The 21203-nt window shown below is 44.2% G+C and overlaps 2 protein-coding genes across 4 annotated transcripts; one reads left to right on the plus strand and one right to left on the minus strand.

Annotated features, from left to right (window-relative positions):
- Positions 1 to 1496: 1496 nt before the first annotated feature.
- On the minus strand, positions 1497 to 12402 carry trim71 (tripartite motif containing 71, E3 ubiquitin protein ligase). Its single transcript, XM_049027042.1, has 4 exons — positions 11013 to 12402; positions 5983 to 6150; positions 3998 to 4132; positions 1497 to 3847 (listed from the first exon to the last, which is right to left on the minus strand). The coding sequence occupies exons 1-4, from the start codon at positions 11694 to 11696 to the stop codon at positions 2393 to 2395; spliced, it is 2442 nt and encodes an 813-aa protein (XP_048882999.1). The 5' UTR covers positions 11697 to 12402; the 3' UTR covers positions 1497 to 2392.
- A 340-nt stretch (positions 12403 to 12742) lies between these two features.
- Positions 12743 to 20315, plus strand: LOC125749626 (uncharacterized). Of its 3 annotated transcripts, none has more exons than XM_049027056.1 (4): positions 12743 to 12927; positions 14798 to 15146; positions 15652 to 16116; positions 17910 to 20315. In XM_049027056.1, the coding sequence occupies exons 2-4, from the start codon at positions 14834 to 14836 to the stop codon at positions 18134 to 18136; spliced, it is 1005 nt and encodes a 334-aa protein (XP_048883013.1). In that variant the 5' UTR covers positions 12743 to 12927; positions 14798 to 14833; the 3' UTR covers positions 18137 to 20315. The 3 variants fall into 3 exon arrangements, with proteins under 3 accessions (XP_048883013.1, XP_048883011.1, XP_048883012.1); XM_049027054.1 differs by having other exon boundaries at positions 15652 to 15853; positions 17647 to 20315; XM_049027055.1 differs by lacking the exon at positions 15652 to 16116 and having other exon boundaries at positions 17445 to 20315.
- The last annotated feature ends 888 nt before the right edge of the window (positions 20316 to 21203 follow it).

The raw sequence follows: 21203 nt of genomic DNA on the forward strand, positions 1-21203 counted from the left end.
GTCCCTAAGATGTCACGGTAGCTGACGGTGTCCCTGTGATGTCACGGTAGCTGACGGTGTCCCTGTGATGTCACGGTAGCTGACAATGTCCTTGTGAATGGAATACTATATAAAGGGAGGTCTAGTCACATAAAATATGCCATGGATGATTGGTATTAAGATTAATTCTCAAAATAATCCAATCTAACAAACCATACATTGTTAAACAAAGACAAACTTGCCCATAACACTGGATAAAATGATCCCTCCATTCATTTTTTTAACTATTGTGATTATAAATATCAGTCAGGGGGGCAAATGCCATAGACCCTCATACCGGAGGGTACAGAGACACCAGATCACCTGACAGCATGTTTTTAATTGTTAGGAAACTTGTCTGATAGGGAGAACCTGCAAACTCAAAATGCAGAATGGGGATGGCAATCAAGCCCCCAGCCCTGGGGTGTGACTGCGCCACCCAGCCACGGATAAATTACATGACGTTAAAGCTCACAGTCTTGTTCCAATAGAGGGTAGGTAAGCCCTCCCCCCAAGAAAATCTGGACACTTGTAAATGGCTCAGTTTGTTGCTCTCAAACCTTTGGTGAATGAAGTATACAATAAAGTTTTAACTGGGTTTGCAGGGTGGCCCTGAGCACAGAGTGTGTGTGTGTGTGTGCATGTGTGTGTGTATTGGTGTGTGTGTATTGGTGTGTGTGTGTGTGTGTGTGTGAGAGCACGCGCTCATTGTGGGGTCCCTTAAAAGGTGTCATACACATCTATTTACAAAATACAAAACCGATATTAACGCTAATTAATAATAAATATGTATTTAAGTTAAAAATCCTAAAAAAGCAAAGCAAACAAGAAACTCTACTTCCTGTGAAATCGAGGTACTTCAAAGCGGAATGAAAGCACTTTCTCCCAGTTTATGGCCATTACTGGCCCTCGACCTTCCCATTTGAAACCTGGCCCTAGAACAAAGCTTGTTCTACCATAAAAATTGGGGGGGGGGGGGGGGGGGGGGATAGGAGATTAGCCTTCTGACTGCTCCCAACATATACTTTTCAACTTTGGTTTTTGAGCGAGACCTTTTTTCTCTCAGAATTTAGCTTTGTATTATATTAAATATCGATAAATATAACCTTTGCAGTTATACCAGATTGGTTTTAAAGTTTTAAAATGCTTGACCATTGACCTGAGTGCTTCTACTGTACATGACATTTCCCAAATTCAGTGAGGCGCAGTTTAATCACACATTAGTAAGCCAACCACAGTGATACACATCATCATATTTAAATGGCAAAGTATAACAATCCACTCTAAGTAGAAGATAAAAAAATCAATTATTAAATAATATTTTAAGACAAACGGCCTGAATTTTGTACATTCAGTACAAGTTTCCCATTTCTGTCCTGGTTTGCAGAACCATAAAGCCAGTTTAAGGACAAAGACCATTCAATATCTGTGCTCTCTCCTTATATAACCTATTGCTATAGTATATTGCTGTAGTATATGAATACTATATATGAATTAAACTTTTTGAATCCTTTCAGCAAGGATTTAGCTGCTTTAAACTACAATTTACAGTAACAGTTCAGTCTACCATTGTGAGCTGTGCAAATATCAACCAAACTATTATTTTGATACGGGAAAACACTGAGGTAGGATTCTTTTCTTTCCCTATAAGCCATCTTTACACGCCTTCACGACAACGCAAATACATTCATAAGTGGGCGAGGTGAGGTAGCCATCGTACAGAAATCCAAAGTCCTGAAGGTTCTCCCTGAGAAATTTTGCGATATTATGTTTAGGAAACACTGATGGCAAATCAGTCCTACATGTGGAAAGTACCTCATGACATTAGTCATTTCAATACAATTTTCTTTTTCCGAACATTAAATTCTGAAATTCTTAAATTCTTCATTTACCCCTAAAAAACATTTATGAATATATAATTAATTCTCAAATCGTAGGAAACTCCCTGAATCAAAACTTCCTTCCGTTGATGTATACCGTAAAAAATTGCTTTCATTACTACTAATCTTTTAAAGATTCAATTGATTTCTGGCTCAAGAATTTTGAGATTTGTTTCAGCTGTGGTGACTGTCAGGAGATGCAGATGATCACATGTCATTCCAGCTGACCAATCACCTGTGCCTACGGGCGACTAGTTGGCTCGGGTTGTGCTATTGGGATCTTACAGGGGGAGACCTGGGAGGAGCTTCAGAGGAGATCAGGATGAGGTGTGGGTGAAGGCTTCTCCACACCTGGAGCATTTTTGGTTTTGCTATGTTTATTCTACTTGCTTTTCCATTTGCCTGAATCCTTAATTAGGATTTCAAAACTATTTTCTCTGTCCCTGGCCTTTTCGTTCCCCTGTTTTTACTCCTATTTGTACTGAAAATGGGGTTTAAAACATGAGGATTCTATTATTCCCAAAGTCAACCACAACAATAATTCCATCGGGCATAACGGCTATTCCAGATGGCCGGTCCATTTGCCTGAAGCCATCTCCATGACTCCCAAACTTGCATAAGAAGCTACCGTTAGCCTCAAACACCTGGATGCGATGGTTTCGTGAATCGGCCACGATAATTCGGTTTTCCTGGTCCACGGCGACCCCCTGTGGCCGAAAGAACTGCCCGTCACCCAATCCCTCCGAGCCCAGGAAGCGTGCCGACTGGCAATCGGGCTGGATGACCAGCAGCCGATGATTGTTAAAGTCTGTGACCACTAGGTGACCCTCATGGTTGAAGGCAACACCTCTGGGTGAATCGAAGTGCTTCCAGAGGGCACCCTCAAAGCCGTACTTGTTCAAGAATGCTCCATCAGGCCCAAAGAGCTGGATGCGGTGGTTGCGAGTATCAGAGACTAAGATTTTGCCTTCCGAGTTAACAGCGACGTCCCACGGGTAGCTGAACTGGCCATTTTTGGCTCCCCTCTCTCCGAACTTCAGGAGGAACTGTCCGTCGAAGGTGAATATCTGAATACGGTGGTTATCTTTATCTGCCACGATCACCCTCCTCTGGTCATCGCAGGCCACCCCAGCTGGCCTGTCGAACTGACCCGGCCGCGAGCCCAACGTGCCAAACTTGTGATGGAAAGCGCCGCTGGGCTTGAAGATCTGGATGCGGTTGTTGCTGCGGTCAGCCACCACAACGTAGCCTTCCTTATCCACGCAGATGCCCCAAGGTCGGCACAGCTGGCCGTCACCATCGCCCTCCCCTCCAAAGGAGCCGACGGGAAACCCCATGCTCCTGTAGCTGCGGCCAGATCTGACCGTGACTTTAAAGGGACTGCTGGCGATGTGCTGGTGGTAGATGAGCACAGAGAGGAGGTGGTCCCCTTCCAGCCTGGGTACGTAGCTCACCGTGTAGGTGCCATTCTCGTGGTCGGTTACCTCTGCAGTGAAGATCTTCCCGTCCGGGCCCACCAGCAGGGCGGCGATGTCATCCCCACCTGACCTTCTAGGCTCGCTGTCATGGCCGTAGGCCACCACATTGACAGATGTCACCTTGCCCTTGAGGGCCCTCTTCAGACCATCTCCTGTGGCTTTGGAGATGGGGGCAAAGGCCCCCCCGCTGACAAAGCCCATGGACCGGATGGAGACGAGCAGCTTCTGGTCAGGCGGCGTGAACATGATGCACTCATTCTCCTGGGGCTGCAGGCCACTGCCACACAGGGTCTTCAGCTCCTCAATCTGTGCCAGCATGCCCTGTCGGGCCAGCAGGGCTTCCAGGCCGCGGCCCTGCTCCACAGCCTGCTGTACTGCTGAGATGCTACTGTCTAGCCTGCTCAGCTTCTGATGCAGCTTCTCCACCTGCAGGTACAGGGTGTTCACCTTGACTTGCTGGATCTTCTCCACCTGCAAAACGATGCATCAGTATAAACCAGAGGAGCATTGCTTTTTAACTGCCGCAGGACAGAATGCGACTGTGGTCTCCAATGGCCCATCCATCATTCCAACGCCCTGACAGTGTAGAGCCCCCCGTGGCTCAGACCAGTGGACACCCACCTTCCACAGCAGCTCACACTCTCTCTCCTCCAACGCCTTCTTGTGCTGCTGGGTGATGGTTTTCACTTCGGCCTGGACCACTTTGGCCTTTATGTCCAGCTGCTCTGCGATGGCCTGGGCCTTCTCGATGCTCAGCTGCAGAAACACAGACAGACCGGGTATTAGGCACATGGAGATTCAGACACCTGCAGTATCACCCCACAGATACCCGCTGCAGACACCCGCAGTATCCTAGACACATGATGCAGACACCCGCAGTATCACCCCACAGATACCCGCTGCAGACACCCGCAGTATCACCCCGCAAACACCCACTGCAGACACCCGCCTCTGAGACCCACAGTATCCTGCTGCAGACACCTCCAGTTTCTGCCGCAGACAACCGCAGTATCCCACAGCTATCTACATCATCCTCAACACACCTTCAGTATCCCGCAGACACCCGCAATGTTCCACTGTTATCTCCGCTATCTCATGGACATGTGCTGTTCGGCAGACCTAAAGACAACAGTTCCACTGGTGAGCCTTAATCTGGCTACCAGGACAATTCTGATGAGAATCACCTACAAACATCTGCCATGGGTTGGTTTATTCTCACCAGGTTCTTCCTAGATCAGTTGATAAGTGATGACCTATTTCAGAATCAGCCATCTTCACAAGGATCTCTGGAAAGCCAGTACAACTACCAAGGGCAAAACCAGTGGCCTCTTTCGAATGGACGAAGATGCCAACTTCAGCATAAACATTTAATAAATGATAAAATGATAAATTCTTTTATTTGCCATTTGCACGAGTACAGGTACATTGGAATTCTTCTCTTTGCCTACCCCATATAGCTCGCCATAGCTTGGGGGGGGGGGGGGGGGGGTCACAGCGTAGGGTCAGCTAACATGCGGCAACCCTGGAGCGACAATCTTCCAATCACAGGCTACCACTGAGCCACTGGCAGTCCCTGTTTGTTAAAGTAGCTGATTTTAATTGTTTAATATTTGTAACACCTACAGTGAAATTGCAGCAATAATTTTCAATATTTCCATTTCTGGTGTGAGGAGTCCCCTCCCCCACACTCACACGCCCCTCCCATACACACACCCACACATGGCCTCACACCCCCGAATCCACTGGCATCACTTAGCAGTTGGGTGCCTCTTATCTATGTTCAAGCAAGTTCATGTGAGGTCATATTTGAGCTGGAAAAAACCGGCCTGTTTGCAGCCCCGGGCCCTGGCCTCTGCTCTCTGGGCCCCTTCTCCCTGGGGCCCTTCCCTCCTGGCCCCTGGCCTTTGATGTACCAGGATGAGAGAAACATTTCCACTGTTTTTCACTAATGACCCGTCTTGCTCCGGCCGTCCTTTCTCTGAATGCGACGTGTCAGGGCCACTGAGCACTGGCAGTGGGGGCTGGGCGGGGCTGGAGCTGAGGGTGGGGCAGGGCAGGGGTTAGGGTGGGCCTGGGTGGGGGAGGGGCTTGTCAACCAGAGCCATTATTAATCGTCTTAGCACCATATAACCTTGGGGTGCATCATTCTGATTTATCAAGGCTGGAGGGTGGCAGGGGGGTCCTGGTTACTCAGTTCTCCTTACACACAATCAAATGACATGTTCAATGCTTAAAAAAGTGATTTAAAAAAATGGATGGCACAATAGAACATCTACAAAAAGTAATTATAATTTTTTTAGGAGGTTAAAATTATAAACTTTTTAAGAATTCTTTATCTTTCCCTGTTTTATAAGATGTTAGTGTAACATATCTGAAAATGACCCTTTTACACCATACATCCCCATGCACACAGAGCACAAGGCAGGGGAGCATCCTGGAAGGGGAGACACTGAGAAACCATCAGACAGTACGGGAAATTTATAGAGGCCAATTAGAAATGCGCTTATTATGACATGGTTTTGCGAGTAGGTGACAAACAAAGAATAGCAGTAAGTGTAATGCTCTGTGGCAGACGTGGGTTTGGGATTTGAATGCGGGAGCCTCACCTGTACAGCCCTCCTGCCCTGCTGGGCGTCTGCCAGGAGCTGCACCGTCACAGCTCGCCAGTCCCGCATGGCGTCGTGGAGGTAGATGAGGTGGTGGTCTCCATGGCGACCTGCGCCGCACGCTTGGCAGATGGGCAGGGAGCATGTGGTACAGAAAAGGCACAGCACCTGTGGGGTTACGGATCGCGTTAGTGTCGGGGTTAGCGTGGAGATTAGGGTTAGCATTAGCATATGGGTTAGGCTTAGCATTAGCATTGGGGTTAGGTTTAAAGTGTTTATTAGGGGTACAATTGTATGTTTCTTCAGATAAAAGAATCATTTCAAACAGAAGAAAAAGACTTTGATCAAATCCCACCCTAACCACCATCCTACATATTCATGGAAAAAACATTTTTAGTGGTCAGTGGTTTTCAGCTTTTCCTGCCAGCCTTTGCAATGCAGAGATGCTGTGTATATTTACGGGGTACAGACGACGACACAGTTTGTCAGTCCCCAAAGCGGACATCAAACTCATTGCACACAAAGCCTTTCCAGACGGCGTCTTCTCACGCAAACATGTCACCAGTGCTTTTGATCACGTATGCAAGGAAACCAATCCATGTGAAATAAATGGCTTTTTTCCCACCCAAACGTTTCTCATTCAGTCTAATGACAAAGACGTGGGCAGAAACGCCCTCCAGTGTTCAGCCCCCCCCCCCAGATATTTCAATGGTCTCTGCCTGGAACAAAAATGAGGAATGTGGATTGCATTGTGGGGTAAGCAGTTAACAGACAAAACATCACAGGCATATGCCTGAGTTAAAGCAGATGTCTGTCTCTCACTGACAGAGCTAACAGCACTATTGCCTCAGTGATAAATCCCCTCACCATGCTTTTGGCAGATTACAAGAATCAATGCTCTGATTTAGAAACCAAGATGGCTTAAGCTAAGAGGTAAAGCATATTTTATATAGGTGAGCAATATGAAGTATCAATTACATAACAATTCAAAAGTAATATACAATAATCTATCAGTGTTTTGCATTTTGAGTAGATATCAATGCTAATGCGCAAAAAGTGTATGGAAAGATTTCGGCAGTAAAGGAAATTCTGACTGCCAATGCGCAGCCTCCGTGGGGAACTAGCCGGGGTAGGATATCTTCTGAAACACTGAAAACTGCCGCAGGTCCATGCGGGTTGGTTTGGTCTCCAAGCACACGCCATGGAAACACGGATGCGCGTGTGACAGATGGAATGACCAGCTACGTAATTCTCCTGACAGCCCTCTCGGGGTCCCGAAAGTCTCTCTTACTAAATAAACTGACAGCAGCTTTCAGGCTGAGTAGATTCCCATCGCTGCAAGGCTGCCGGTTAAGTTTTCAGTTGCAGGAGCCCAAATATCTTTTTGCTCTCGACATGAATCATTCAAGGGGCCGTTCTCTCTCTCTCTCTCTCCGGCTCAGCTCTGGATCTCCATTGATCAGCAGAAAGCCCCCCCCCCCCTCCCCCATCACCAGACAAACTCAAGTTAAAGTGTCTTAACAGGTGTCTAAGGATTGGGTTTCTTAAATAGGAGCCATGTTGTAAAATGTATTGTTTTACTAGTCATATGGTGACCCCTTGCTCCCTATAGGGTTACGGTAACCCACTCCCCTGCATTATCAGGGGTAATGAGAGCATGATAGGGAGGAATGGAGCTCTTTCTGAAAACACTTTCTAGTCAGGGTCTTTGTTCAGGCCTTACCTGAGGATTCTATAGAAAGGGAGAAGTTTAGCAGGAGCACTGGTGTCCCCGATGGCCTGATAATTAATTAGCGGTTAAAGCAGTGAGACAGTAAGCTACACTGCAGGATGCATTCTTACATACACAATATATATTCTTACATACACTTGTCTTTTAAAACATGGTAGCAATCATTCGCAGTCTTGATATCTTTGGCTTTGAGTAAAACAGAAGAATCTGCTATTCTTTTTCGTGTAACTATCAAATAGATTAGTGGAAATGTTTTTGACTTAAGCTGAAATGTTGCCGATGTCAGTCGAATGACAGTCTGCTTGAGGGCGACCTCAGGGTTACAGCTCCCAAGAACACAAATCTATCTGCAGGTCCATAATTGGTCTACCTAAGCGTGACATTAATGAGGCAGGAGATCCACAAATCAGCAGCCAAGAATGCTTTCTACTCGTCTGACAGCAAGGGAATGGCGGCGGTCTGGAAACCACATGTACACTCGGGCTGCTCTGGAGTCCTACTGGCAGCTATGCTGAGAAGGTGTCCGCTAGCGTGAACCCCGTTAGGACGTTAGGAGCAGTCAGCTGGGGCCCATAGAGGGCCATGTGTGATGGACTTCCAGAACATTCTGAGCCACACATAGGCCCAGTGGATCCAGAATGGTGGGGTTTGTTCCCAAACCCCAACATGGGAACCCTGTTCGGTCCTGCTCAGTACCCTATTCCAAAAAAAGCAATTTTGATGATACGCCAGAGGGAACTCATGTTACATGATTTAAGATGGCGCATGTTGCTGTGGTGTGTTCCATATCTGTCCCTGTGCTGACGGTGCCCCCTCATCTGCTACAGTCGCTCACGCTACCCCCTCAAGTACGCAGGAGTGCCGTTCGGCTCTGGAGAATCCAGGGAGAATGTAAAATGGGACAAATGCATTCTGGAAAAAAAAATGCCCAAATCCTCCTAGGGTGAAACATGGATGGATACTTGACCATGCTTGTGTTTAAATGTACCTGTTTTACGGCATCTTTCATTGACGAAGACCAGTTCCAATAGTCAAGAACAGAAATACAGTAGACAGTAAAAATTTCTGGATGTCCTTGCTACGCCCCAAATGTCAAGGATACATCAGTTGCAACAAGACCAATCCCTTGATTCATTTTGGGAAGTTGGCAAGACTGGTCTTGCTAAGACAACAAGTATGATCGTCACGTTCTTGGTTTTGACAAACACCCCAAGTCTAATAATAGATGTGAAGTGCGTCATTTCAGAGGAACCTCATTTCACAATGCTTACAAGATGTACTGTCTGAATCTAAAACTGCATGACATACATTTCAGCTAATTGCCTCCAGCTTATCTGATCGCCTGATTACGTTCTCTGATGTCTGGGAGATCCTTCATGAAAAGAATATCTATTGTTAGACAAAGAAGGTTTGACGGTCATTTAACCAGATGCCAAGTATCACATTGGTTGTCATTTTGTACTTTATAACAGCGTACGGTCTTTACAAAGGAGACTATTTCACCTTTGTTCCAGCAGCCTTTTGAAGTTCTAAACCCTTGCTGATGTACCAGACAGCTGTGTCACCCTGTGACTCGGGTTTGAGAAAGTTTGAGGGAAACTCAAGCGAGAGAAACTCCAGTGACTAAGTGGGTAATGAAAGGAACGTCAACATACTGGGGAATCATTTCCTGCGAGAATCGGATATTTATCCGTAGAGGAAAGCTGTAAGATTGTCTCATCTGGGATGGCATGATCCAATGTAAAACCTGCCGTTGGAAGCCGGAAAATCTAAATTTAAACACCAGTCGTCCCAAGAATAGTGTTCAAAGATGTAATGGGTCTGCATGCAAGTCAGAAAGGCCCGTCCACATCCACATCACTTTCAACACCTCAGCTATACCCCCCAACGTATCCAAGCCTCCCGCACTTCCTCGAGGATTCTGCCTGGGAGGGGGCACCATGGGTAATTGCTTATTTAAGGTGAGAAGCGGGGCCAGGAGTAAACGAGGAGTTAAAAACTGCACACTAAAATACTTCTCTAGGTGCTCCTCTGATAGTACCATAAAAAATCACCCACTGTGCAGAGGTGATGGGGCAGTGCTGTTCAGCCCGGACTCAAAGCCAGAGCAGATGCTGCGCATTCAGCCTGTGAAAGCCGGACCCTCCGTGTTCAGGGTTAGACATCTGACAAGCACGCCTGCACACACACACGCACAGATTACGCATGTATATCATTGTGGGGACTCTCCATTCATCACTGTGGGCATAAACCCAAAAAATGACAACCTTAACTCCGACCCCGCAAACTAAAAACACACACATACACACACAGCACTGAGTGTTACACTGAACTGTGGCAATGTTAGATTTCAGTCTACTGAAAAATGACCCCACAAGCTAAAAAGTAACACACACACTGTAGCAATGCTAGATTTCTATCTACTTTATTTTATGTACTTTAAGTTCATTCATTCATTCATTCATTCACTCAAACTTTCATTACAGACTTCGGGTCCAGGTGAAAGACAACATATGTTTGTGGTATTTTTCTGGCTTAATTTTTGTCTTTGAGTAGCTTTGCAGCCTCTCCTGCCCTGGTCATTACAGAGGAGATCAGTCGTTAAAAATTGGCGAATACTTTGCCATATCGAATCATCAGTAGCGCAGCTAACTGGTATCTCGTTGAGCCATAATAGCTTTCCAGCTCAAAGGAGGGCTTGCATCATGTAAATCCACCCCCCCCCACCTTGGGACTAAATCCCAGATTTCCGCAGAGACAGGCTGGCTGCAGTTTGGGTCCATTAGGACCATGCAGGTTATTAAAGGCCGGGGCATGAAGTGACTGATTTAGGCCCCCAGATCTGCGTGCTGCCCCCGCTATTGCCTGACCTTTCACCCAAGGATTTCCTTCCCTCCTTTCGTAATGGGAATGTTAAGTTACTGAGCTTCTGAAGAAGGTGCCCTAAACACGCATTCCAGGTTTAAGAGGGCTGCTTCAAACGAGACCCTCTGGTCAAGCTGATATGTGGCACCTGGCAGGGGGCCGAACCTAATGGGAGGAGGGTACAGGCAGCGTATGGGGATCCCACTCGCGTGCCCCACCTGTGCCACCCCCCCCCCCTCCATGCTGCATGAGATCCCTGGATTCAGGAACGTTGATAAAGGCTCAGACACAATCCTCATCTCATCATGATGCAGGAACCCTAACTTTCCTCATCTCATTATGATGCAAGAACCCTTAACTCTAATCGTATCATCATGATGCAGGAAATGTACTTGCCTCACTGTCAAGGTGCAGGAACTCATACTGTACTCACCTCATTGTCATGGTCATGGCAGAAACTCATCCTGTCCTGGAAAGCAGGAGGTGGTGGATATTTTGGGTGAAAGGAGTGCGACACATTGACTGGTGTGCTGGAATTATTATTCTGGCGGGCCAGGCATAAGCTCTTCACGAGCCTCTCCATGAAGTGGTCTTTGGTCAAGCGGACCCGTTGGTGGGCACGGACACAGTTGCTGCAGAGGTACTCTTGGCAGTCCAGGCAGCGCGAGGCAGCAGGGTTGCCCTCGTCGCAGGAAAGGCACTGGGGCTCATCTTGGCCATAAGCCCTAAGCACGCCACCCTGAGGTTGGCCATCGTTCCTGTAGCCCGCGTTCCTCGGCTCCTCAGAGGAGACTATTGCTTCCAACAGGTTTCTGAAGAGGAAACTTGGTGATGGCAGGGTGTCTACATCTGAATCGGAGACTGGAGCCTTCTGGTCACACTCTGGGCAGGAGAGCTTAAGAGGATCGCTGTTGTCGCGCTGTCCTTCCAGGCACTGGCTGCAGTAGGAGTGAAAGCAGGGGAGAACATGCAGCCTTCTAGCAGAGGAGGTAGAGGAGCCAGATGTCTGGGAAGAGGAGGATGAGGTAGACGAGCTGCAGGAGACTGCAGCAGAGGACCCACAGAGCTCTTTGCAAAGTGAACATGTTTGCAAATCGCTGTCCGAAAACGAAGCCATTTGCTGAGGAACTTGTCAAAAGCAGCATGAACTTAGGAGATGTTCTGCATTAACAAATGCATCTGCATTCTTTTGAGAGCTTGATTTACCAAATTTTGTTCACTTACGGTTATGCGTAATAAAATATAGTATATCAACATCACATTGCCACCCATCACATCGATCACTTAGTTATCTGTATTAAATAAGCTTAAAGCAAACATATAAACTATTTCAGAGTATGTAGTATTACGAAAACGGTTTGTTCCTTAAAAATTTGAATTATTACCGATTGTCCTTCATGTTCAGATTAATGTAGCATTTCATTAATTGCAAAAACATCCAAAAATGCAATGTGTTAATCGCAAAAAAATCCAAACGTGACATACATTAATTCTGTTTGTCTTTTGTCGATGAAAAAATATTGCCATTTTAAAGGTTTATTTTATAATTCGCTCTGGTGCCGCAGCAACATTGTTGCGAAACATAAAATCGTCCAGTTTCCAGCTCCGATCCTCCCAAACAAAAGCATGACTATGCACTCTTCGCCAGTCCTCTCTTCGGATATGCACTTGAGTTTAAAAAAAAAAAATACTAAATGGGGTTTTTCCTTTCCATGTTAGTTCACCGTCGCACCATCTTTCACGGTAAAGACCCCGAGAAACAGGCTGAGTTCTGAGAGGCAGTTAAATGACCCATCAGTGCGATCAGATCACAGCAGCAGTAGCGCCTCCGTGTATCTGTGTCCCTTTAATTGCGTCCTGCCGCATCCGCACATATCCAGCTCTTCCTTAAATCTCTTGCATTCAGTCCTCATGTCGCGGCAGTGCTTGAGGCATGCTTTTACCTAATCACGGGGCAGTCCTTTCTTTCAGCAAATCGCACTATGTTTTCCATTGAATTCTCAGGGATATACGAATGACATGTAATATTCCAGTTTGTCATGCCTTACGGAAAAGCTAAGAAATGGGTCTGTCACCATAAATTGTTGCGGAAATGTGCGATCGGTTTGCGTACTACGCCGGGTCTGCTGAGGGGACTGACCAGAATATCTCCAGACCACAAAGCAGCACTGACTGGGGATACCAGACTGACTTCCGGATTTAAAGCAACATTCCCACGTCACAAATACACTATTTGTGACGTATCTCTGTGCGAAGGTATAATGAGGTGCTCACTTAATTATTCTGCGTCTCGGCAGCTCGCTGAAAGATTTAATTACTGTGACTGTAATCAACAGCATTAATTTACAGTAAGTACCTGCATTTCTGTTTGCGTTAAGTGACGTGATTGTTTTTAATATGTAGTGACCACGCACACAAGATACGTGCATACTTATAAACATACATACATGCATTCATACATACACAACCAGCCAAAAGTTTGGAATCGCAAAGGGCATTGAATGGGAATTTTACCGTTAGGTGAACAGCACAGTGGTTTTAGCTGCTCTAATATAATGGGAATGGCTCCTTATTAACAATTTTCAGGATTCAATAAGGATTAGATAATGAAAAGTGTGGTTAATAGACTTCACCAAAGACTGCTAGAAATGGGGCTTTAAAATCGTGTACAGTTATTAATAGATATTTAGTTATTTCAAACAGTACGGTGCGTATTCGTGGCTTGAACTAAGACTGTATCGAAAAAAATTAGGAATAAAAATTCCAGAGACTTGTCCTTGTAATTTTAAATATTCTATGTTTTATTCTATGTATTTATCTCTACAGTAAGTGTTGAAAGTCTGTACTGAGCATTTTTTCTTGTCTATATTTCCTAACCAATAAGCATTTACATTGTATTCGACATTAAAAATAATATGTTAGGATATGCCTATATACTTATACTACGCCATTTTATATTCTGGACTTTCCGATTTTTGGTGTCCTGGGCGGTGTCAAAATAACTGACACAAATAACTTGGATTTTATACTTAAGGAATAAGTCTGCGTTGGGTCTGTATGGAAATAATGTAATATTAATATTAGTAAATATTGCATAATAACAGGAATTTATGCTAATCTAGCACTAATTTTAGACCATGGTTTATATATATAGACCATGTTCCATTTCAGGCACCAGTAATATAGATAAAACGAGAAGCGAACTCAGTACAACACTTAAACAAGACAGATATTGCATTATGTCATCAACAGTGAGTTGGAGACGCAAGGCGAGTGCAAGATGTTCTTTTAATGAAAGAGAACGAATTAACTCTAAGAGATACAAGAACTGGATAAAAACCAGACCCAAAATTAATGTATGCAAACAGCTCAGGAACTCAACTAAGAACTAAAAACTAGCTGGCAAATGGTAACACCACTCAGGAGACACAGATATGAAAAAGTCACTGGTAAACTGGGGTTTTATAATTATGAACAATGACTTGAAACAAGAAGCAGAGCCAGTGCTATATGACAAACACTAGGAAACAAAATACACATAGCAGAGCAGAAAATGGAAAGAAGCAAAGGCAAGATGAAGAATTGTCCATTAGAGGGCGACAGGTCGCGATCAGTAACTGTTGCCATTTAGAGGTTTGTGCAAAATTGTGCTTTATAATATTAACAAATGCTAAATGTACTATTTCCCTGAAAGTCGTTTGACACACATCTGCATTTTTGAAGTAGATAGGTATCTTATTCCATGCATGGGGATTTGTAAGGGATATGAAGATAAAAGGAACTCAGAGTAATTGTGGAAGCAAACAAGCTGTAAAACCATAATGAAAGTAGATTCCTTATTGACTAGAATACAGACATTTGAGATTGGTTTGTATAGAAGGCATTCAGCTACTGGGCAGGGATCATGTAAAGCTCTTTGAGACAATGTAATGTTGTCAAAATGCGCTATACAAATACAAATGAACTGAGTTGAATTGAATCGAATTTAAAGATTGCTGAACAGCGATGAATGGAGCTGGAAAAGTGTCCATCCTGACCAAGCATCTCTGGGCTGTTTAGGCTCTTTCATTTCATTAACTTACCTTATTAATGGGATCAAGGTCTTGTGCCTCATTACCTCTGAACCAATGGTTACCAGATCTCTGATTATAAAATGTCGACGTCCAGAACTGTCCATTATCTCACACACTTTAAATCTCATGTCTGTCTTCCTTACAGATCACCCTGTAATCTGAGCTAGTCTGAACTTCTGTCATGGCTACAGGTATTAAACACATGTCTACCCCCATGTCCACCGGTGACATATCCAGTCCTGACAAAATGTCCACAGACAATGGGGAACTGGTGTGGGTGGGGTTCATAGACGTTCTTCCAGTCATTGGCTCTGTAAAAGAGGCTGTGGAGTTTGTCTTAGCTGTGGCTGGTGGAGATCATCCACTGATCAATGAGAAAGAGAGAATGATGAAAGCCAGGCTGGGATTAGAAGAGAAGACAGATTCACAGAGTTCCACAGAAAGCTCATCTGGGTACTGTTCGGGAGAGGAGAGGGCAGATGTTCATGCAGAAGGTAAGTGGGAGGGGCAACCGGGAAATGTGAAGCGGATCATCTCATTCTGGACATATACACCAGATTTTGTCATCGAGGTCGGTCACCATATAAAGGAAGAGACGTGTGAGGAGATCATGCCGTGTATAAGGTGCAATATACCTATTTAAATGTTCCTTGTGTTTCTCGTGTGGTAAACTTGGAATAATAATAATAATAATAATAATAATAATAAAGAAATTATTTCGTTTACTGTTTGTCAACAGGTTTAACTGATAAAAGGTAACATATCAATTGTTTTAACTATGCAATTTAAATTACGTGATACCCAACAGAATGATAGTTGCAGTTTTTGTGGGCATAAGCTTTTAATTCAATAATTATGAGTGATTACAAAATTGCCAGAGGATTTTCCCTTTAATGTATGAAAGATATTCATAAAAAATTAAGGTCTGAGAATGACAGTGAAAAATACAGACACATTCTCTTACTGGTAACTCACATAAACAATGATTTGCTTTTACAGAGGTTTTATTGAGCGACCTTCCTGGTGTCATAGAAGCTGGCAAACATGGCAAAGGGAAACAATCAGGGAAAGAGTCACAGGAACCACCATCAGAGGAAGATCAAAAAAAAATGGAGGCAATCCGAGAAGAGACACTGCAGAAGATTCAACTTATAGATCAAAACTACCAGTTCCAGGAGCCTCTTATAGACACTCGTAAAAGGTCTCAAAGGGGTGAGCATGTGATCAACAACAATGTCATTAAATTTCACTTTAAACTTGTGAACTGCTATCTGAATGGTAGATTAGCTCGGACTAGTCTTGATGTAAGCTGCCCCCTGGCAGAAAACACTAAACGTGATATCATGTCTGAGATGGTGGCATATTTTGAAGATTATGAGTTGTACATCAATGCTAATGCAGTGGTGTACGGTAAATACATTTCAGAACTGAGAAACGCTCTGCTACAGTTCCTGCAGGATGGAGGCCAGGAGTCGAAAAACAGAGCGAGCTTTGTAATTCAGAGCATGAATCAGTGCAGTGCTTATGTGGATTTTTTGGCAAAGGAAAATTGGATGCAAAACAGTTGTATGAAACGGTGCTGGTTTGAAGCCGTTAGAAGAGAGGTTGCAGAAATGTTTGCAGATAAGCGTGGCGTTGATTTCTTTGCAGAACTCAGAAAAGATATTTTATCCCCTACTGATAATGTGTGAGATCACGTTTGGCTCAGTGGAGGATTCAGGCTGTTGGATGGACAGGAGCAAAAAAATAAAAAGGCTTCACCTAGAGGGTACATCATTTCATCTGCTTTAGACCATTGTAAGGGCACCTTATGGGGCACTGCATCACATTCTGTCCAATAGAAGGGCACTTCATAACAGAACCCTTTTCCATTGGATGAGTACTATGGAATATTATTTAGCACTATATAATATAGAATATAAGTATTATGATTTTATTAAAAAGTATGCCAAATATCCATGATGTAATCATTACAATGTAAACATTATAATGTAATCAACACAATGTAATCAACTGAGTATGTATTTGCACCTTTTGTTAGTCTGAGTTTCTGTTATTTACTTTATGTTAGTCCTGAATCTATGTCCCGCAGATTTGTTACAAGTTACTTGGATAATCCCAATGTATATATAGATGCGATTGGCCAGCCGAGGGGCATTCCAGAGAAATATAAGGTGAGAAGTGAGATAGCTGCTGGTTTCGAATCAACATTTATTTGGCCTACTCTTAACAAAAATGTGGAATGGATAAATTATTTGTACTATAATCAGCAGAGGTTTACCAACTATACTCAGGAGGCACTCGCATCTCTGGGGGAGCAGCTTCAGGCCACCAGTCTGATGACCTGGCAGAACAGGATGGCCCTGGATTGGCTCCTGGCAGAGAAAGGGGGACAGTGCGTGCTGTTCGGGGATCAGTGCTGTACGTTTATTCCTAATAATACAGCCCCGGATGGTTCCTTTACTGAGGCTATGAGAAAGTTGCAGGGGTTACAGGATGAGATGGCAAGAAATGCAGGACAACATGACTGGTTGTTTGATTAGTGGTATGATATGTGGGGAAATTGGCGGCAAGCCCTTATGAAAGCACTCTGTGTGGGTGTTAAGCATGAGAATGACCGCTCCCTCAGTCTCCACCGGACATGAAGTTAATCGGATTACAAAATTGCCAGAGGATTTTCCCTTTAATGTATGAAAGATATTCATAAAAAATTAAGGTCTCAGAATGACAGTGAAAAATACAGACACATTCTCTTACTGGTAACTCACATAAACAATGATTTGCTTTTACAGGTGTTTTATTGAGCGACCTTCCTGGTGTCATAGAAACTGGCAAACATGGCAAAAGGAAACAATCAGGGAAAGAGTCACAGGAACCACCATCAGAGGAAGATCAAAAAAAAATGGAGGCAATCCAAGAAGAGACACTGCAGACGATTCAACTTATAGATCAAAACTACCAGTTCCAGGAGCCTCTTATAGACACTGGTAAAAGGTCTCAAAGGGGTGAGCATGTGATCAACAACAATGTCATTAAATTCCACTTTAAACTTGTGGAAGACTATCTGACAAGTAGATCAAGCCAGACTAGTCTTGATGTAAGCTGCCCCCTGCCAGAAAACACTAAACGTGATATCATGTGTAAGATGGTGGCACATTTTGAAACTTCTGAGTTGTACATCAATGCTAATGCAGTGGTGTACGGTAAATACATGTCAGAACTGAAAAACGCTCTGCTACAGTTCCTGCAGGATGGAGGCCAGGAGTCGAAAAACAGAGCGAGCTTTGTAATTCAGAGAATGAATCAGTGCAGTGCTTATGTGGATTTTATGGCAAAGGAAAAATGGATGCAAAACAGTTGTATGAAACGGTGCTGGTTTGAAGCCGTTAGAAGAGAGGTTGCAGAAATGTTTGCAGATAAGCGTGGCGTTGAGTTCTTTGCAGAACTCAGAAAAGATATTTTATCCCCTACTGATAATGTGTGAGGTCATGTGAGTTTGGCTCAGTGGAGGATTCAGGCTGTTGGATGGACAGGAGCAAAAAAATAAAAAGGGTACATCATTTCATCTGCTTTAGACCATGGTAAGGGCACCTTATGGGGCACTGCATCACATTCTGTCCAATAGAAGGGCACTTCATAACAGAACCCTTTTCCATTGGATGAGTACTATGGAATATTATTTAGCACTATATAATGCAGAATATAAGTATTATGATTTTATTAAAAAGTATACCAAATATCCATGATGTAATCATTACAATGTAAACATTATAATGTAATCAACACAATGTAATCAACGGAGTATTTATTTGCACCTTTTGTTAGTCTGAGTTTCTGTTAGTTACTTTATGTTAGTCCTGAATCTAGGTCCCACAGATTTGTTACAAGTTACTAGGATAATCCCAATGTATATATAGATGCGATTGGCCAGCCGAGGGGCATTCCAGAGAAATATAAGGTGAGAAGTGAGATAGCTGCTGGTTTCGAATCAACATTTATTTGGCCTACTCTTAACAAAAATGTGGAATGGATAAATTATTTGTACTATAATCAGCAGAGGTTTACCAACTATACTCAGGAGGCACTCGCATCTCTGGGGGAGCAGCTTCAGGCCACCAGTCTGATGACCTGGCAGAACAGGATGGCCCTGGATTGGCTCCTGGCAGAAAAAGGGGGAGTGTGTGTGCTGTTCGGGGATCAGTGCTGTAGGTTTATTCCTAATAATACAGCCCCGGATGGTTCCTTTACTGAGGCTATGAGAAAGTTGCAGGGGTTACAGGATGAGATGGCAAGAAATGCAGGACAACATGATGGGTTGTTTGACTAGTGGTATGATATGTGGGGAAGTTGGCGGCAAGCCCTTATGAAAGCACTCTGTGTGGGTGCTGTGCTCATTTTTGCTCTGCTACTAATCTTTTGTTGTGTAGTTCCTCTTGTTCGCTCCCTAGTGGGGAGAGCACTGTCCCGGCAGGCGACTATAGCTGCAATGTCTAGAGTGGTGGGAGGACCGTTTGGAGCGGCATCCTCCTGGACCAACACGGAAACGGATGGCGACATAGACACCTTGGATGCAGTCCTGCCCATAGCTGAAGTTTGGCTGTTCCGTGTGTGAATACTCCGAGCAGGAGACATGCAGAATGCCTGCCTCCCACGACATCTGGGATTTTTCTGATTAGGACAGACTGTCTGTTATAATGGTCTGCAATGTTATTTGTTAACCTTTTAGTTATCTTGGTATTAGATATATCTGTTTTTGTATTGGGTTTGTAATAGATTTTGTAGTCCTGCTATATATGCAGTATATCCAGGGGAGGTCATTGTATGGCGATCCTCCCCTCCCTTCCTGATGTACCCCCTGTGCTGCTGTTGGTTGATTCTCAGCCTTAGTAGTTTGTGAGCCATGCCTGCCATGGACCCTGAAGGGGGGCCGCGCCTGTGGCGGACTGGGAGTGGAATTTCCCTAGGTCATAGGGTTTTTGCCCTCCCTCCTAGGCTGGATGGACAGGATTGTGTGTGGGACTCCTTGGAGTCCCAAAGGGGGGAAATATATGGAATATTATTTAGCACTATATAACGTAGAATATAAGTATTATGATGTTATTAAAAAGTATGCCAAATATCCATGATGTAATCATTACAATGTAAACATTATAATGTAATCAACACAATGTAATCAACTGAGTATGTATTTGCACCTTTTGTTAGTCTGAGTTTCTGTTAGCTACTTTATGTTAGTCCTGAATCTATGAATATTCACTTTTATTAGCGTATATTTTATCACTATGTTAAAGGACAAATATATTATCAACCTTCTAGTTGCACAATGTGCAACAGGCTGAAACTGCCAGGGTTACTACTGAAGGAAGGGATTCCCCTGAGTTCACCAGAAGTTCACGGCTGAGCATTTTTAAAAAACCAAGTGGAGCTGCTCGCGCCACCATTATGTTCAGCCGAGAGACCAAACGGTAAAAGAAATGATGGACAAACTGATCACCTAGGGGTGTGGATTAAGGGAAAAAACAATGATTGTGAATGGCTGAAGGAATGATGATGCTTAAGTGACGAGATATTGTTAAATGATAAGAACTTGTATAAAAATTGGTGTAAAACAGTATTGGACACACTTTACTTGTCCGGCCTTGGTTGTAACTTCATTGTTGCAATAAAGAGAAGAATCTGGATACTACACAAGCGGCCGTCTGACTTCTGATTTGGCGGGGAAGGAGAAAAAACCACGACAGTACCCATATGGGCCACTTAGACCATGGTAAGGGCACCTTATTCGGCACTGCTTCCCTCCCTGGGTCCACCACTGGTTTGGCTCCCTATCTGTCAGCAGCCAGTAACTATCTGGGAAGACTTTTTTTTTTTTTTGGGGGGGGGGGGGGAGGGGGGTAATCGCAATATCAAATTACAGTAAATTACTCTGTTACTCTGTATATTTCAATTCCTTTCCATTACTTTGAATGTGTCACATCAATTTGACATTTGCGCATATTGAGAACAGCATTTAGCAGGTTCCTGTAATAAAGTTTTTTGTAACTCTGAAATCAGAGGCTCATTACTTACTCTATTCCATCCATTTTCCAAACCGCTTATCCTACCGGGTCGCGGGGGGTCCGGAGCCTATCCCGGAAGCAATGGGCATGAGGCAGGGAACAACCCAGGATGGGGGGCCAGTCCATCGCAGGGCACACTCACACAACATTCACTCACACATGCACTCCTACGGGCAATTTAGTAACTCCAATTAGCCTTAGCATGTTTTTCGATTGTGGGGGGGAAACCGGAGTACCCGGAGGAAACCCTACGACGACACGGGGAGAACATCCAACTCCACACACATGTGACCCAGGCGGAGACTCGAACCCAGATCCCAGAGGTGTGAGGCAACAGTGCTAACCACCATTACTGACTCATTTCAAATTATTTATTGTTTTCTATAAAAATTGAATTATATTGTAAAATGTTTGACGATACATGGGAAATACTTAGGAAATCAAAAAGACTTTGTAGCTGCTAGAGCTCCTGTTGCTCTTCTTGTCAGTCAC

The sequence above is a fragment of the Brienomyrus brachyistius genome, chromosome 9 (assembly GCF_023856365.1).
Source record: "Brienomyrus brachyistius isolate T26 chromosome 9, BBRACH_0.4, whole genome shotgun sequence".
NCBI lineage: Eukaryota > Metazoa > Chordata > Actinopteri > Osteoglossiformes > Mormyridae > Brienomyrus > Brienomyrus brachyistius.

Coding starts and splice junctions, on each gene's coding strand:
- LOC125749626 (XM_049027056.1), top strand. CDS start 14,834: ATGGCTACAGGTATTAAACACATGTCTACCCCCATGTCCACCGGTGAC. Junction 15,147..15,651: donor GGCAGATGTTCATGCAGAAG/GTAAGTGGGAGG, acceptor TTGCTTTTACAG/AGGTTTTATTGAGCGACCTT. Junction 16,117..17,909: donor ACAGTTCCTGCAGGATGGAG/GCCAGGAGTCGA, acceptor TGCAGGATGGAG/GCCAGGAGTCGAAAAACAGA.
- trim71 (XM_049027042.1), bottom strand. CDS start 11,696: ATGGCTTCGTTTTCGGACAGCGATTTGCAAACATGTTCACTTTGCAAA. Junction 6,151..11,012: donor GCCATGACCATGACAATGAG/GTGAGTACAGTA, acceptor GTAACCCCACAG/GTGCTGTGCCTTTTCTGTAC. Junction 3,848..3,997: donor AGTGTGAGCTGCTGTGGAAG/GTGGGTGTCCAC, acceptor ATCGTTTTGCAG/GTGGAGAAGATCCAGCAAGT.